The sequence below is a fragment of the Carettochelys insculpta genome, chromosome 13, assembly GCF_033958435.1.
Source record: "Carettochelys insculpta isolate YL-2023 chromosome 13, ASM3395843v1, whole genome shotgun sequence".
NCBI lineage: Eukaryota > Metazoa > Chordata > Testudines > Carettochelyidae > Carettochelys > Carettochelys insculpta.
The window spans coordinates 29681700-29700860 of record NC_134149.1 but is presented as its reverse complement, the minus strand read 5'-3'; the positions used below and the strand labels follow the sequence as shown (position 1 = coordinate 29700860).

Here is a 19161-nt window from a genome sequence, read left to right as displayed (position 1 = left end):
TAGGTGTTTCTGTTTCCTTGGACAAGGTTTTTGTTACTCCAGTTGATCTTACCTTAAAAAAAAATCTTTCCCTGTTTTTCCCTATTGATAGATAGGATGCCTGACTCATGCATTATATGTACTGTAATAACATTATCCCTATATTGAACAGGCACTCACAATGTGTCTGCTGCCTGTGGGATGCTCATGTTCCTCAGAAGTGCACCCACTGCAGTAAGTTAAAGGCAATGGCATGAAAAGACAGGCATGTAAGTTTAAAAGTCATCCTTAGAGAAAAGTCCCTTCATCCAGCCTCAGACCCTGGCACCGAATCTTCCATGGCCCATTCTATGACTCACACAGCTAAGGAGAAGAAAACTTCAAAACTTGCACATTTTCTTAGCCTCAGAAGCCTTTCCCAGCCATTAGGCAACCACTGAATAATTTAGTGCAAATAGTGAAAGCCTTATCAAGACTAAGGACATACAATGTGCCTGAGACATCCAGCACTGCTAATACTGCTAGTCCAGACCACTCCAGTGCTGAGGTAAAATGCTCAAAGTTGCCTACCTCATTTTCAGCAGCACCATCTGGCGTCAAGAGTGCAATATGAGCCACACTGCTGTCATATACAAGACCTATGTCGCTGCCCAGTGGTGCTTGTGGCCCCTTCACTCCTATTAGCACCTGATCACACCCACTGACCGGAGTACAGCATGCTACAGCACTGTACACACAAGCACCACAATTCATCCACCAGTGGAACCTCCTTGTATCCCCAAACCTTAACTCTCTCATCCTGGAAGAAGGTTGGTGCCAAGTACACAAGCACTTGTACCATCACTTATCTCCTGACCATTTTTACAGTGAGGAATAGGACAACACTGAAGCAGTTTTTCCCCTCCTCCCCTCCCACTGACCCGCTAATTCCATTGGCACTGTCATGGCCTAGATAGTGCTGTGCAAACTAGGGGGTGTGAAATTTCAAAAGGGGGATGCTGCACAATCTGCTCCTCCTCCTCCCCACAGGGGCCCTTCGCTGCCTCCCCGTAGCTTCTGTGCACAACTGTTCTGTGCTCATGTGCTGAGCTACCTACCTCCCTGCCGGCAGAGGGCCAGCTTCATTTCCAGTACCTCCGCAACCTGCAGGAGCCCTTCATTGCCTCCCTGCAGCTTCTCTTGGTTCAGCTGCCCACCTCCCTGCTCCCTGCAGTCTCTGTTGTCATTTCTGGTCCCCCCCACCCCCCTCTCATATTTTGCAGAGGCAGCTGAGTTGGGGGTAAGCTTTTACCAGCACAGCCACTCCTTGTTTCAGCTTCCCAAGAGAGTCCAGTTTTTTTTTTTTTTTTTAAAAAGGGCAATTACATTGATCTCTTGTTCAGTTCTTTTGTTTATTTTAAAAGGCTGCCTGGGAGGGGCTGGAAAAGGGACCGGGGTGGGGGCGCTCTTTAAACAGCAGGGAGCTGTGATTATGATTTTTTTTTTCTTCCCACCCTCCTAATCTGGATCGGGCTCTTGAAAAAGCAACATGAACTACTTGGGACTTCTGGAGTTGGGAGAGCTCTTCAAACAGAGTAAATTTTTTGCTTTAATAGGTTCCTGGGAGGGCTGGAGAAGGTGACTCCTCAAATGTTTTTTGCTTCCAACTGTATAATGAGTATCCTCTCTCCTATCATGTGCATTGTGCGTGCACCATTGCTGTTTATGTTGCTGCTTCACATAGACTGGTACATGCCAAAAGGATAGATGGGGTTTTGTTTGTTTTTAATATGAACACAACAGAAATTTCTGTTGGTTTGGATTTTATTAGACAGGTTGGGGGGGAAAGGGGTGGCTAATTGCAGGGACAAAAAGCAGGGCCCAGTGTAAAAAGTTTGCTCACCACTGATCTTAGATCATCGCATGCCAGAGATTTTCCTCCATTTTACCATCAGCCACAGGTGAGACCTCCTATTCCATACCCTGAACTTTGTCAATACTTGAGCCCATGGAGACATCCCTCCAGTAAACAGCATCATAACGTGCCACGTAGCTAATCTCTTCAACCCCACCAATCGTCTACACAGGGTCAAGATGAAACAACTCCCTCTCAGGTGCAACCAGCAGCAGAGTCCTCTCCAGACACTAATGAATTTTCTCCTGCAAATGCCACCAGCTCCTATGGCAGCAGACAACTTCACACATTTTCAGGATCCCTTCAGAAGGGTGGCTGCAGAGCTCAATGTGACCCTTGAAGTTCTAGAAAACCAGCATGAGTTAACAGAAATCCTTCAATTGGTGACATCCTCTAAAATTGCATTGCCAATTAGTCCAGCCATTATGGACCCAGACAAAACTATTTGGGGAATACTAACCACTACTACACCTGCCTGCAAAAGAGCAGATAGCAAACATTATGTTCTTCAAGTGCTTGCTCATATCTATTCTAGTTGTGTGTACAAGCCTGAATGCTCAACTGTTGGAAGGGTCTTCCCTAGCAAATACTGCCCAGGTTTCAGCTGGGGAGCCCCTTGGAGTAGCGCCTTTGAGAAGCCTATATATGACCGCACTGACCCAGTGCCCCTCAGTTCTCTTCTTACCCCCGTGGTAGCTGTTCTGTTGTATAGTGTAGTACCTGTTGCTACACCACAGGTCCCTAGCTCTTTCTGTGCAAATAGTTATAAATAGCTGTGTTTAGCATAACCTTTGGTTTTGGTCTTCACTGTTTGTTGGATAAGGAAGGTCTCTTGCCTTCTGATGTTTTCCCCTGTGGGGATTAAGGGAATAAAAAAATCCCAGGAGTTTAAGCAGTGTGCTAATTGCTGAAAGTCTATGCCAGTGAGTGACCCTCATGATTCCTACCTACATCATTTGGGTGGAGCTCATCAAACAGGTAAGTGCTGTATCTGTACGTGTTTTGAGCCTTAAGGGAATCTGTAAAGGTTTTGAGCCCCAGACTTGCCGGGAGTGTGACTTTAGACTCCAGCAACTCCTCATGGAGTCGACCCTCCAACCACCGCACCAGAAGCTCCACACCTCTGTCCTTGGTGCACAAAACACTATCCTAGGCTCTGGGTTTGGTGCCCAGAAGAGGGTTCCACTCACTTGAAACGGTCACCGCAGCACCATTCTCACTCTCTCGTGCATGCTTCCAAGATGCCTAAACTGGCAGCACCTACTGCGTCAATAGCCCCATCCTCAGCACGGAAAGTACTGGATGCTCCTGGGGCCCAAGATCCTGATATCTCTGCATCCGTGCAACACACCCTATCCTCTTAAACTTGCCCAGAGATACTCCAGTGCCACTTGATCCTTCATCGACCCCTGATATCTGCTGGACAGCTCAAGGTCTCAGAGATGAGTTCCCCAGTGCATACTGATGCACCTGCCCCTCAGTGAGTATTCAGGGGTAAGCCTGCACTTTTGACTGTGCCTGTCCAGGTGCCATTGCCCAGTGGCCCAACTATTCGGGTCCATGCCGAGTCTCAGCATGGCCATCCGAGGCATTGCCATTCCAACTCACAGTGCTGGACGCTTTCACATCCTTGTCCAGCCCACTTAACGTGGGCCTGTTCTCTGTCCAGGGCCTCTGCTGTGGGTGCATCTGATTCCAGACCTTTGGCATGTTATGCTTCCTGCTCTGCCTTGCCAGTCCTGATGTCATCTCCTCGATGCTCATCTTCAGGTTCTAAAATGCATCCAGCACAGGTTGCACCACGTCCTGTTTGGGTACTCAGTCCTATTCCCTGGACTGGTCTGTCTCCTCTTGTCAGGACCCTCATGGGCCAGACTGTCGAGGTCCATCTTCTGCAGCCCCAAAGTCCAAAGATGCTAAACACTAAGACCTCTTTGGTCACAAGGTCTATTCAATTGTGGACCTTATGCTTTGGGTGGCTCATCAGGTGGTCATCCTCAGCCGCTATAAGTATGACTTCTGGGCTGTGGTCCTTAAGTTCAAAAAAGCTCTACCTGAGGACTTTGAGGGAGGGGTTCTTGGCCACTATGCAGGAGGGCAGGTGGTGTCCCACACCTGTTTATTTGGCTCTCAATATGGGTGACTGCAGTTTTCCCTATTGCCTCGAGCATAGCCATGTGCAGGGTGGCTTATCTTTTACTTTTCGGGCTCCCTCCAGAGGTCCAGCAGAAAATCCAGGGGCTTCCTTTTGACTGCCTGGGGGTTGTTCACTCAACAGACTGACACCCACCTCCACAGCCTCGAGGACTCTCACAGTGCCCTAAAGTCCTTAGGCATGCACATGCCAGCTATGCAGCAGAAGCCCTTTCAAGCTACAGCCTCAGCAGCACCAGCAGCAGTCCAGACCCTTTCAACCTCATGGGCACTTGGACTTCCACCAGTGCAAGGGCCATTACTCCCATCGCCAGTCTCCCTGTCATCATTATCAGGCTGGTTGTGGGCAATCAGAATCCTCCTTTTTAATGGTGCATTTGAGACTGGAGTACCTGCACCAGTAGATCCTGCCCTGCCATTTCTGAACAGACTGTTCCTCCAGGACTTGTTGGCCCTTACATCAGACCGGTAGGTCCTCAGAACTATATCATTGGGATATGCCATTCCGTTTCACTCCATTCCACCCTCCTGTCCCCTGCCCGATCCATCCCTCTTCAGGCACCCTTCTCACAAGCAACTCCTCTTCAGAGAGGTTGTCTTTTGCGGACTTAGGGGCAGTAGAGGAGCTGCCCCCTATGTAAAGGGGCAGTGGATTCTGCTCCCACTACTTTCTGTTTCTAAAGGGGAGTGGTGAGTTGCAACCCATCCAGGACCTCAGAGAGCTTAACAAAGTTTATGGTGTCCATGAGTGCCAGGTGATGTCTCTGGGCACCATTATCCTCTCTCTGGATCCAGAACTGCTCTCAATCTAAAGGAAGCTTATTTCCACATTTCCATCTATCCCTTGTACTGGTGGTATCTCTGCTTCACAGTGGGCCCCCTTCACCTTCAATTTACAGCCCTCCACTTCAGGCTGCCTACAGCCCCCAGTGTGTGTACCAAATTCACAACAGTGGTGGCCACCTCCCTCCGCTGTCATGGTATCCAGGTGTATGGCTGGCTCCTCCAAGGTTGGTCTGAAAACTGAGTGCAGTCACACATGGTATTCATCAGACGAACTACACAAACAGAGCTTGCTGTCATGGGCAAACAGGGCAAAGTCATAGCTGACACCTACTCAGCTCACAGAATTCATCGGGGCAGTTCTGGATGCCATGCACCCCAGGGCATTTCTCCCCAGTCAGCGCTACCAAGCTCTTGTTCAGCTCCTGTGTCCCCTCTCTGGGTTTCCCATTGCTGCAGTCCGCACGTGCTTCTGGCTGCTGGGGTACATGGCAGCCTACACTTTGCCAGGCTCCATCTCTGTCCTCTCCAGGTGTGCTTCACCTTGGTGTATCGTCCTGGCTGGGACAGCCTAGACATGGTCATGACTCTGCCCTGCCATGTCTCCAACACTGTCCACTAGTGGCTGTGCTCACTGAACATCCTCATAGGGGTTCTCTTTCATGCTCTTCAGCCCACTGTGTCACTGTTCACAGAAGTGTCAGCTTGAGGCTGGGATGCTCACCTGGAGCATCTCACTGCTCAGGCATTGTGGACAGTGGAGGAGCTATCTCTGCACATCAACATGCATGAGCTCTGGGCCATTTGTTTTGGTTGTCTGGTGTTTCTACCTCATCTATGGGGCTGTGACTAACCTTTCTCCTCCCACCCACCCCCCACTCAGTGGTTCAGAATTTCTATTCGCCCTGCCTGCCCCAAATTCCTTAGCTATGGAAGCTGCTGAACAAAAGCAAGCAGAAATACTACCGCTCTATCCTTTCAGATTGGAATAGTAAAAGACTTGTCTAATTTGGCTGGGAAGTTTACATTTCCTCCACTGTGCAATTTAGGGTGGCCAGTTATACAGCCCTATTCAGTAAATAAGACCACAAAAATTATTCGAAATTCAACTGCTCTGTTAACGACATCCCAGACACACAACAATCCAAGTGTTTAAAGCTGTAATAGTGGAGTGCCATACAATTTCACACACCACTCTCCAGGCTGCTCTCAGTAGCACTGACACAGATGCAAGATCCATAGTGACAGTAGTAGTCAAAAGATGAGCATTGTGGTTTATTTCTTCCACCTTCCCACGAGAGGTACAATCCAAAGAGGATGTCTTTCCCTTTTGATGGAAAGAAGCTCTTTGCATTAAACATCCAGTGAGGTCCTCCACACCTATGAAAGACTCCAGGGTCACACTTCACTCCCTTGATATTCACATGCGAGCACCAAGATGATGACAAATGTAGGTACCAACCATATTCTAGACCACATTATTCTGCATAGGCACAACAACTACAAAGAGCATATGATCACTACAAACCACAGCAGAACACATCATCCCAACTTCCTCAATCTAATAACACATATGAGGAATTAATCAAGGTTTGAAAAATTGCTCTCTCTCTCCTGTTCCAGCTAAATCTCTCAAATAATTCAGTCACCATCTCTTTCCCTTCTACAACAGTTGGCATGCCATCACCTCTGATAAATGGAAGTTACAAACAATCTGAGTATTTTATATGATTCCGTTAACTTCAGAACCTCCAACCTTCAGTACCTTCTTCCTGTAGTCCCACCCCTTTTAGGCTGGGGAGCCAGGCCCCCTTCCCACCTTGACTCCGGGCCCAATCCTTCACTTTGTACAAAAGAGATGTAAGCATTTGACTATTTGCTGATACTGAGCCATCCAATTTGACTGCAGCAAATGTTCCCACATAGAGTAAGTATTTAACTCAGAATTGAGCCGGCTCATTTCCATAGTGGCCACTAGCCACTATAGTAGGAAATTTCCTCAGACCATTTATCTCAGACATGGCTTAATAAACACATTTCATTTCTTAATTACTCTCGTCACAAGAATGTTTTTGCTTCAGGGTTTGTCTCTACTGCAATGTTAGTTCGAGTTATCTATTCTTCAGTTAACTACTCGCAAGTTTCCTTAGCTCAAATGAGCATGGCACGACTTCAAAACAACATCTGAGCAGCACAAAGTGGTAATATGAGCAGCACAGAGTAGCTGCATCATTAACAGGACTCAAGCTCTCCCTGTATTTTGTACAGTGCCTACAACAAGATGGCCCCATTCTTGGTCAGTCAGCAGTACTATGATGGAATGAGTATGCATGAGTGGGAATCTGGTTAGGGGCAGTAGTCAAGTTATACTTCTAACTAACATTGCAGAGGTGAAGAGTCCTCAGGCTCCTGAGCTCATGCTGGCCGTGTGCGTGCATGCATGTGAATGCACATACTTAAAAATCATAATTCTCTGAATTAAACAAAAACTCTTTTCTCCTGATTTCCAACTACTGGAAGTGCACATATTTTGTCTGGCGTCACTTTCCGCAGAAATAGTCAAGTTCTATATTATGTATGCAATATCAAGATGGATTAGTTTTGTGTAGTGGTCTCAGAAACCTGGTTGTTTCCTGGAGGTAGCACTGTGACAAATGGAGTTACAGTCCCTGGTGGAGCCAAGTGTCACAAGGTTGATGGTGAGGTATACTGAACAGAACTGCGGGGTTGGCATTCACTTTTCATCTAAAATGTATTTATTTATTTATTTTTAAAGTGGGATTTGTGGCCCACAGAAAGTTGAAGAGGTTCTATTATGTTGTGGGTTTGGCTTGTCAGTATATCCTGGCTTTGGCTTTCATTACTGCTAAGTACAGAAAGAAGCGAATGTGTTTTACAGATGTTGGGATACTTTACAACAGTTTCAGAAACAGTGTGGTACTTTAAAGTCACTATTAGGTGTACTCCCTCCGTTGTAAGCATGCAGCATATTTCAGCTGTAAAATAATTTTAGTTAGACTGATGTCAGTACAAACAACTGAGCCAGTACAGCGCTTTAGAAATGCGGAATAGGGCTTTGTTTTGTTTGTTTGTTTGTTTCTTTGTTTGTTTATTTATTTATTTATTTATTTTATTGAACAAAGCCCTGCTAATGGAAAGAGCAGTGAAGGCCAGTCCTAGTGAGCTCCCTCAGAACTTTTAATCTACAGTTTACATTTCTTTCAAACTAATTTCAGGAAATTCTTGTTCTCCTAAATCTTAATTCTTTAAATGAGCTTTAAAATATAATTGTATTGGTTTGGTTTTGTTTTGTTTGGTTTTGTTTAATTTATATAAAATGAAATCTTGGGTTTTAGATTAATTTGGCATATACGGGAAATAAATGTGTTTGATTTAGATCCATAATTTTTTAATTTATTTCATAACTATAAATCTGCTTTGGAAATACAATAGTGTGCCAAGACTGCTGTTTAAGAGCTTTGATTGTTTGCCTATTAATTTATGTTAAATAGCTTGTATCAGTGCAGTTGAAGATTCTTTGTGAACTGTTTTAGACTGCTGAAGGATTGCTAGATTAATGGATGACAGCAATTTCTTATTTTTCACATAATCTCTCAATTTCACAATGTCAACTGTAATCTAGTGAGATTCAAGAAAAGGACAAAATATTGAAGTCCTTTGTAACCTTTAGATCCCTTTCCACACTATTCCTTTCTTGGCTGACATTTCCAATTTTTGTATGTATGGAACTGGATTGTTCCTCCTAAATGGTGTACTTTGCATTTGTCATTATGGAACTTCATCCTGTTTATTTTAGACCATTTCTCCAGTCTGTCCCAGATAATTTTTGATGTTTCTTATGTTATCATTCAAAGCACTTGCTCCTTTTCTCAAGTTGGTATCGGCATATTTTATAGGTGAACTCTCTATATGTATCATTATCTAAATCAGTGAAGAAGATACTGAACTCAGAATTGATCACTGTGGGACGCCACTCATTATGCACTTCCAGCAAGATTGTGAATCATTGATAACTACTGTCTGGGAATGATTTTCCAACTAGTTTTGCACCCATCTTATAAGAGCTCCAAGCAGGTTGCATTTCCCTAGTTCGGTGTTTCCCAATTTTATTTGGCCACAGAACCTGTTTAAACTCCAAGGAATTTTGTAGAACCCCTAATATGGAGCCAAAAAGGTAGACCCTAAATAAGTAAGGATTAACAATTTTAACAAGAGCAATAATTAAGTAATAATAAACAAATGCTAAACAAGGTCATGGGATCAACATTTTAGTTTAATTGCACATATTTAAAAACAAAAAACACATTTAATGTGTACAAAAAATAAAGCTCAGAAAACTAATATGCATTATATTGGCAATCAGTGGTTTTTCTTCTTTCCTTGGCAAATTCTTTTTATATTTGGTTTAATACTGGAAAGTTGGATTCAAATATCTGGCGCAGCATTCAGTCAATTTCTCTATTTTTTGTTTTTGTTGCTGCATAATTTGAGAGTAGGTGCTGGCAAAGATTAACAACTAACAAATTGCACATCTTGATAAAACTGAATATTTTTGACATAAGCTTCCCCAAAATAAATCATGCTCCCTCAAAGCAGGTATGGGGATTTATGAGGATATATAACAGGTGATCACACCACTGACTGCATGGGCAGCACTTCATAGTGACATCATTGTCTCCATTCTCTGGCTAAGTTGGCATTACACAGGGACACTTATGGCAAATGCAAACGAAAATTGTTTTTAATAAAATTAATGAATGCTTTAATATTATTTTTAATTATAAAATGGTATTATAATGGAATTTTCTCGTAGAACCCTTATGTTCTCTTTTGGGAACCCCTGGGTTCCTCTGAACACCATTTCAGAAACACTCCCCTAGTTTGTTTATGAGGAGGTCATGTAAGACAGTATCAGTTTCTCTGTTCACGTTAAGATATACCACGCCTTCTGCGTCCCTCCTATCCACAAGGCTTGTTACTCTGTAAGGGTAGGTCTATACAGCAAAATAATTATCCTAGTGTCTGCACAGTTTCAAATAATTTCGAAATAGCAGTTTGCTTATTTTGAAATTGGTAAACCTCAGTCTCTGAGGAATAGTGCCTATTTTGAAATAGCTGTTTCAAAATAGGTGCTGTTTAGACAGGGAATAGACCCTGTCTTGAAATGAGTCATAGTGCCTCCAATGGCTCTATTTTGAAATAGGCTCTATGTGCGTAGATGCTGTTTTTCAAAATAGCTAAGTGTTATTTTGAAATGGATTTTGTGTGTAGCTGTATTATTTTGAAATAAACTATTCCAGATTAGCTCTTCTGGAATGGCTTATTTTGAAATAAAGCTGCTGTGTAGATGTACCCTAAAAGAAGGCTACCAGCTTCATTTGACACAATATGTTCTTGACAAATCACATTATTTTCTTCCAGATGTTTGCAAATTGATTTAATTATTTGCTTCATTATCTTTGTGGGTTTCTGGCTGGTCTTTAATTCCCTGGGTCATTATTTCCCATTTTATAATTGGGTAATACATTTGTCCTTCTCCAGTCTTCTGGAATCCTTCCTGTCTTCCATGATTTTTCAGAGATAATCTCTGTTGGTTCAGATATTGCCTCGGTCAGCCCTTTCGTTATTCTGGGATTTCAGAAGTGGAAATGGAAATGATAAATATACTATCAGATCTTCAAGTTCAGGACCCTATCCTTGTGTCTACACGAGCCCCTTCCTTTCGAAAGGGGCGTGTTAATGAGCGGGTTTGAAAGATGCGAATGAGGCTCTGCAGTGAATATGCAGCACCTCATTAGCATAATGGGTAGCCGCAGCGATTCGAAAGTGTGGCTTTTCGAATTGCATGCTGCCCATGGAGACGAGACCTTCCGAAAGGACACCCCCCCGAGTTTTCAAAAGCCCTTCTTCCTAACACCAGATAGGAAGAAGGGCTTTCAAAACCTGGGGGGGGCTGTCCTTTCGGAAGGTCCCATCTCCGCGGGTGGCGTGCGGTTCGAAAAGACGCACTTTCGAATCGCCGCGGCTGCCATTATGCTAATGAGGTGCTGCATAGTCATTGCAGTGCCTCATTAACATCTTTCAAACCCGCTCATTAACACAACCCTTTCGAAAGGAAGGGGCTCGTGTAGACCCAGCCTATGTGGGAAACCAAATGTGGATTAAAGCCAATCCACATCAATAAGAAGCATCAGAGCTGCTGTTACCCACTTTATCCAAAGTGGCCTGATGAGGGTTGCTCTGAGGGCTGGAGATTACCTTCTCTCTCATTCTGAACATATTTCTGGCAAGTCTCCTGTAAAGTGAGGGGGCCTGGGCATGGATGACTCAGATATAGGTTTGATCTCTACATCAGAATGAAGTAGGGTTTATTTTTAAAAAATAGCAAGGTATCTAAATTACCACGTATATATTTTGGGTGAAATAATGAAATGCATATTTTAGTTGCCGGGGGGGGCATGGGGTTTAATATGATGTATTACAGTGAATTTCAGAGGCAATAAATGTGAATGTAGTCTAGTTTAAATAAAGCACGTTGGGTAAATGGTAGTTTTTAGGTGAAAACATCTGCTTTTTTACGAAAGTTACTATATACAATATCCAGAAATTATCACACGGATATTTAAAATTCTAATGATTTAATATCATCCATCATCCAACAACCATGGGCTCAGTGCCCATTGGTGTCCGATGCCTCCCTCACTATTTCCTGCAATCTTTCCCTGTCCAGTGTGGAGTGGCTTAGTTTCTGTAGAGTAGCTTTCTGTACCAGTCTAGTACATCATCTGTCCATTCTCTGTGGGGTCTTCCTCTCCTATTTGAATGATCCGTTGTGCTGAGTAGCAGGGTCTTGACTTTTTGTTCATTTTGCAGATATGCCCGAATAGCTGTAGCTTTCGTTGAATTACCTTCTGCAGTAGGTTCTCTTCCTATATAACTCCTCGTTTTGTGACCTTCTGCATCCATCCTATTCTCAGATTCTTTCTACAACAACTCTTTTCTCGAATGCCAATATCCTTCTCTTTGAATCTTTCGTTATCACCCATGTCTCACATCTGTACAACATGCTGATGAATACACACATTTTCAAGATGCTCAGCTTCATTCCTAAGCTAATTGCTTTGCTTTTCCAGGTCTTATCCATCCCCTTCAAACTTGCTCTTGCTTTCACTATTCTAGTTGCTATTTACTTGTTGCAGTCTAGATAATGCTCTCTAGATACGTGACCTTCTGTATGTTCAATCCCATCTATGCTGATATTACTTTCTACTTCTTTATCTCCATATACCATTGTTTTCATTTTACTGATGTTCATAATCAGTCCGTACCACTTCCCTTTCTTATTTTGCACCTGCACTGTTCTTGCTAGTTCCTCTTCATCTTACTTTATGATAACTATATAATCCACGAACCTCAAATCGTTGATTCTCTTCATTGATCTGTCTCTTCATTGATCTTGTCCATCAATCTTTCTAGGTGTGTGATGAAGATACTCAGCATTATCGGATCTCCTTGTCTCATACTGCTACTTGTTCTAAATCAACTTCCCAACTCTGCACATTCTCACCACTGCCTCTGCATTGTCATTGATATCCTTCAACAACCGTATCAGTCTGCTGTCCACTCTGTACGACTCCAACACCACCCAAGTCACTTACACTTACACTTACACTTACACAAGAAGATTACAAGTAACACATATACTATCAATTGGAACATGGAACATCTGAACACTGTATGTGTCTGGAAAGTTAGAGCTGGTTCAAAAGGAGATGGAGAGATACCAATGCAGTATACTATGACTGGTGGAGATGCATTAGATGGCATCAGGAGAGATGTGTGTTTGCAAAGTCATTTGGTCAGCAAATGAAACAAAGCATGAGGCGGGAGTTGGATTCCTTCTTAGCAAAAGAGTTGAAGGACCATTGTTAGGATACAAACCGGTGAGTGCGAGAACGATGGTAGCAAGATTCGAAGTGAAACCATTCAATATCTCGGTCATTCAGGTGTATGCACCCACACTGGACAGTACGGACGAAGAGTTCGAGTTATTCTATAAAGACTTGAGAAAGATGCTGGAGGAGATACCAAAGAGAGACATGTTGGTCATTGGAGGAGATTGGAACACGAAGGTTGGAACAGATAACGAAGGTTGGGAGAGAGATATGGGAAAGTTTGGATATGGAGAAAGAAATGAACGAGGCAAGAAACTACTAGAGTTTGCTACGGAGCACAAGATGGTGATCTGCAACATGAGAGTCCAACAAAAGAACTGAAGGAAGTGGGCATGGCGATCAAATTACGGGAAGTCCAAGAACATGGTAGACATGATCTTGATAAGAAAAGGTGGGTAACATCAGTACAGTAGTGCCAAACTTTCCAAGGGGCAGGTATAGGCTCTGACCACAGTCTAGTGATCGCAAACATCAAGATGAAACTCAAGAGGAAGTGTAAGACACGGTTTAAGAAACACATGTGGATAGGAAGAATTAAGGAATGCGTACAGCGCAGTGCTTGAAGAGAAGATCAGGAATGCAGACACAGCAAAAGACCTAGAAAAGAAAGTTGAAGGGAGCCACGACAGTAAAAGAGGCAATTGAGCAGATGGTTCCTGAAGAAGAGATGGTCAATAAGAAGTGGATTAAGCAGGAGACACTGAAGTTGGTCCAAGTGAAGAGAGCATTATTGATCAGAAGGGATGTTTCCAACAGTGTGGAACAGCAATATAGAATGAAATGCAATGGGGTAAGGAAACTAGCCAAAATGGATAAGGCAAAATTGTTAGAGGAGCAGTATGAAGATATATAGAGGTATTACGGCGAATGTAAGACCAGAGAGGTGTATAAGATAATTATGAATATTTATAGGAAATGGCAGCCAAAGAAGAAGGCAGTCAGAGATGAGAACGACGAGGTGCTCATGAACAAGGAGAGGGTTGTGCAGCAATGGACAATGTATTGCACCAATCTGTACAAAGCGCAGTTGGACCCAAGTGTCTCAGAGAGACTGATCGAAGAACTGAAAGAGAGATTTCTGCCAAGCATCAAGAGTGAGACCGATACTTCAAAGGAGAAAGTAGAAAAGCAGTGAAATGACTAAAGAACAACAAAAGTTCTGGAAATAAGATCACAGGAGAGATGATCAAATACGGTGGAGAAAGGATGATTCAGGAAATACATCAACTATGTAATATAGTGTGGAAAGAAGGGAAGGCACCTAGGGACTGGATGAGATCTATGCTAGAGACGACACACAAGAAAGGAAGTGTGTTGGAATGCAAGAACTACAGAACAATTGCCCTAACGAGTCATCTAGACGAGATGCTGATGATGATACTGAATGAGAGTATCAGCGTGTTTTTCCTTGTACTTGCTCTTGAATGAGAGGTACAGTAGTAATTTAAAACGTAATTTAAAATTTGACATGTAAATATAGCAAAATGTTGTTTGGGTCATGGCACCTTAAAGACTAGTGTTTATTTCTGACAAGGAAGTAAAACCAAAATAGTCTTAAATTAATTCTGCATGGTAGCAGTAAGTGATAAAATAAGGTTTCTGTAGGAATGCTGACAAAGAGCATTTTCCCAGTTTTACTTTGACATATTTGCATTGACTTAGTCCTTTTCACACTTACCCTCTGCTCCCCTTCCAGGCAGCAACCTCCTAGGTACTTTGTTTCTGCTGTTAAGCACCACAGACAATGACAAGGTGCGAACTACAGTAATTTCATTTCTCTAACAAAAATTCTGTAAGAACAATTATAGGCATTTATATATATATGAGTCACCATACATATAGGTAGGGCAAAAGGAGATAACATTAGCTGTACAAGTTTAAGCACAGGAGCATGGATCATAGACAAGTGTGAGGTTGTAATGGCCCCTAAGAGGTAATTCCAAAATGTTGTGTCTCACTTGTCCGTCCATCTTTACTCTTCTCCTTTCATTGACACGCAACCAGACACTCTGCTTAAGGCAGACTGGAGTCTTATTGACTTGCGCATCTCTGCTATTGTGGTTGCAAAAGAGGTTTATAAAAAATGCCTTGTGAGAAATATCAATGCCACTGAGACATTCATCACTTTAAAATATTCTCTGTTAATGTAAAAAATTAAGACGTGTACTTGGTCTGAATGATGATCTTTAATTTGTCAGAAGAAGAGCACAATGTTAATGTCTGCCACTACTTCTGCTGGGAAAGTGCATTAACACTCCCTGATGAATCTACTATATATTTGAGAGAGCTTGTGAATCTGTGTGTCCATCCGTGTGTCCATTTTGTTCAAAAACTCCTCCTAAATGGTATGACCTAGGAACTCCAAATTGAATATTCAGCTTCCTGTTATCGTAACTTAAAGCAAGGTGAGGGTTTGGTTGTCCCAGGACAATGCAATGGGTGGAATGTGATTTGGTTCTCATCAAACAGAAAGGAAGAAGTCTGGTAAGAGGGATGGTTGTACTCCAAAACGATCATGGGTGCAAGCAAGCAGGCCGCCAACATCCCCAGAGTACGGAGCAGCTGATGGCCAGGCATCGTGGAACACTACCAGTTGAACAGTGTGGATCCCACTGCCCAGGGTTGCCCCCAATTTTTGTCCCCCTCCCCCCAAAGTCCCTCTCCCATGCCCTACCTCCTCACCTTCCCTGAACCCTCCCATACCTCCCAGCCCCCTGCCCTGACTCCTCCACCCCTCCCCATCCCCCTGTCCTGGAGGACCTGAGCAACACCTGGTAAATCTTCCAGTTGTTCATATTTTAAAACACATTATTGCAAGTAGTTAGGTTGCATGTGTAGCAAACCTACCTGACTCAAACCCATAAAAATCAGGAATTTAGAAGTTAGCTGACTTAACAGAACTTAACTTCTGTGCTTTTTATCTTGTCCCTCCCTCTGGAATTATCCTGCTGTTCTCACACTATATTGTGCACTGCAACTTTAGCTCTGCTCCCCACTTCTTCACACCACACACATCACAGCAAAATTAACCCCTGCTAACACCATTGTGGATATTTGCCATAGCTATGTACTGTGTGGATGGGTGATAGAATGCTGACATAACATTAGGAGTAGATAATATTAGGTGGCTTAATTTTAGCAGCAGAACCTGTCCTATCTAGCAGTGGCTGTGTAATGTGCATTTTCACCTTGAAAAAGATGCCGTATTGCTCTGTTCCCTTGTGTCAAGAGATCTGTTTTCCTAGAATATCATGAAACATTGAGAACTAGATATCTAAACTGGATTTTTAATGTTAGTACAACTTGGAGTTGGCTTGCTCTGATTTATCTCCTAGAGGCTTCCCTTTGTCCACCACCCTCCTCTCTCAGATACAGTAGTGGCTTCCCTCTTCTCTGCCCTCAATGAGCACTAGGAGTTAGGAGTGAGAAAGTGAAACAATGGTCATTAACTGAATCCTTCTGTTGAACGATAGATGTGTGGTTTGTTCCCAGGGATTTTTCTCCACCAGCCAAAAGATCCAGGCACTTAGGCAATCCACAAATCCTGGTTCCCTCTCCTCTGCTGTTGGCAAACTCACTGGGAAAGACCACGTAGAGTTACCTGAGTGATAGATAGCTGCAGCAGGTTCTTGTGGTATCCCCAGAAGTAGATGCAGCTATAGTACTACTTTATCATTTACCAGGGAGCTGTTTTTTTTTTTTGTTTTTTTTTTTAAAGTCAGCCTAGAAGTTGAACTTGTTATGAGCTATCTACTTACATCAATGTTTTTCATGAATCATTCATATACCTCTGGTCCCCCTTCCATCATGCACTTTTATTTTCAGTATTTCTCCCACTTCAGTCACTGGGTTGTCCCTTATCCTTCTAGCTGTTCCAACCTTGCAGATTGAGGAGGCGCAACACCTATAGCCGTTTGTAGAAACCAAAATACCCTACTCTAGCAACTATTAAAAGGGGCAGTAAGCCCATAGGAGGGAAAATGGAACAGTTCAGATGTTTGCAGAGCCCTTAAGGCATGTCTCAAAACCTTTAGGGTGAGGCATTCCTCCTCCCTTTCATTTCTGAATGACAGAATGTAAAGAATGCTTCTGAACTGATTATACCTAGGTGGATGTAACTGTACATAGCAAGGAAATACGGTGTATGTTATTATATTGGTAATATGTTAATACTACACAATACAGTAAAATCTTTCATATCCAGCATTCTGTTATCCAGAACGCTCAAATAACCAGCATTTTAACCAAAAGTAAATTTTTTTTACATTTTCCATAAGTACAGTATAGTAAAAGTAAATATAAATACAACAAATACAGTAAGTTTACAGTGTATAATACTACTGTTGGTAAATAAAGTACACTGCATACAGTTGTTTGTTTCTTAATATCTAATTTGTTTTTCTTTAGTGTTACACATTGGGCTTGTCTACACTACCACCTTCCTTCGAAGGAAGGATGGTTATTAAGGTGTTGGGAGTTTACTAATGAAGTGCTGCGGTGAGGAGTAAAGGGACTTCGAATTTTGAGGAGTAAAGGAACGTCAAAGTTGCCCTGGCACTTCGAAGTACCGGTGGGTGAGCCGTGGCTAGACGCAAGCCGGTACTTCGAAGTTTAAAACTTCGAAGTTGCCGTGAGGGGGAATTTGCTTAACGAAGTGCTGCATATGCACTGCAGCACTTTATTAGTAAACTGCCGACACCCTAATTACCATCCTTCCTTCGAAGGAAGGTGGTAGTGTAGACAAGCCCATTGCTAGGTATACCTCTCTATTATCCAGAGCATTTGAATATCTGGCAACCACCTGGTCCTGGGCTGCAGTATATGAAACAGTTGAATTACATAATCAGTCTAAACAGGACATTTTTCTAGAAAACTGTTTTGGCACACCTATTTCATATTAATTTAGCATGAAAGAGGCCAAAGTTCTTTGAATGATGTAAGCATTTATTTAAAAAAGGGCGAAACAGTAGAGACTTTTCTTAACTAAAGTGGTAGATAATGGATGAAAATATCTTAGCAATAATTTTAGTTCCATTCATTTTGATGATTCCTTTTAAAATTAACGTTTCAATAACTTCTTATTTGAAAACTTCAGAGACATAGAACTCTATTTCAAATATATAAGTCCAGTAACTGATGTAAATAATAAGTAGCTAAGCACGTGCAGATGTGTTGCTGCTGTCTCTTTATACAGGTTTTAAAAATAGCTGCTTCTATGGTTTCTTGGCAGCAAGAGATGGTAAATCTGTTTGTTAGTATGAGGAAATGGAAACCATGGTTAAAATGTTGGATGAGCAGGTGTTACCAGAGCTAATTGTTTTACTTGCAGGACAGTATAACACACACAACATTTTCAAGTGTCCTTGCTTATGGCTGTCTAATATCATAGGTTGTTTTATCAAAACACAGTATTTGATAAATCATAAATAAACGGTGAAAACAATTTAAACTCCAGAGCCTACCATATAAATATGATCCGATTCCCTTTAAGGGATTTTGGAACCCTTTGAATGATGCCCTTATTTTTGCATTCAGTAAGGTAAAAAGATAGCTAACTTCCCCTCCCCGAAGGAATAATATACAGAATAGAGTGAAGAGAAGGCAAAAAGCAAAAAATATACCCTGTGATTACTCAAGAGTAAAATAAAATCAAATAAGGTGAAATTAAATAATGCTAGCACACTTAAAATTTCCACTGGCTCTAATATCACTGGCAGAAGTGAATACCAGAGAACTCAGTTCCAATATAGATTGAAAAACTGTCAGGAAAACCAGTTGGAGAGAATTTAAAAATGGAAAAACAAAGGAAATGGAAGGCCATGACATGATTTGGTTTTCTAATTCCAAAGTACCTTGTGAACAAGACAGCATCACTTGAAAGACTTTTGTTTTGTTTGTTTCTAATCATGACTTCTTGTCTTGACAGCTACAAGATCGCACACAGTTTAGTGACCGAGATTTAGCCACTCTCAAGAAATACTGGGACAATGGCATGACCAGTCTGGGCTCAGTCTGCAGAGAAAAAATTGAAGCTGTTGCTGCAGAATTAAATGTTGACTGTGAAATAGTGCGGGTAAGAACTGTACAGTCTCCCTTATCTTGTTTCAGAAGCAAAAATAGCGTAGATAAAACAAATCTTTTTAAAACTGCATGAGCTAGCCAGAAATAGATTTCACATTAAATAATACATGGACCATTAGGATGTACTCGTGCTCTTTCACCAGTCTATATATAAAAGCCCTCTGGTGATTTTTTGATCAGTCACAAGAACTGCTCTAGAAAACATTTGACGTTCCATTTACAGTGGAATTGATATAAGATTTTAAAGGAGTGGGCGTATCGTAGAAGATTGAAAAGAACTAGCAATTATGATCG

The 19161-nt window shown here is 42.3% G+C and overlaps 1 protein-coding gene across 3 annotated transcripts in view; it reads left to right on the top strand.

The window, feature by feature from the left end:
- The window catches only part of HDX (highly divergent homeobox), a 124208-nt gene that overhangs the window by 45361 nt on the left and 59686 nt on the right, over positions 1-19161 (top strand). For 2 of the 3 annotated variants that reach the window (XR_012647262.1, XM_075007603.1), the window contains exon 5: positions 18713-18859. The exons of the other annotated variant lie outside the window; for it this stretch is intronic. Coding sequence is in view for 1 of the 2 variants with exons in the window: in XM_075007603.1 (XP_074863704.1) it covers positions 18713-18859 (147 nt within the window). In the remaining variant the exon portion in view is untranslated. The remainder of the gene's footprint in view (positions 1-18712; positions 18860-19161) is intronic. 3 annotated transcript variants of the gene reach the window in all.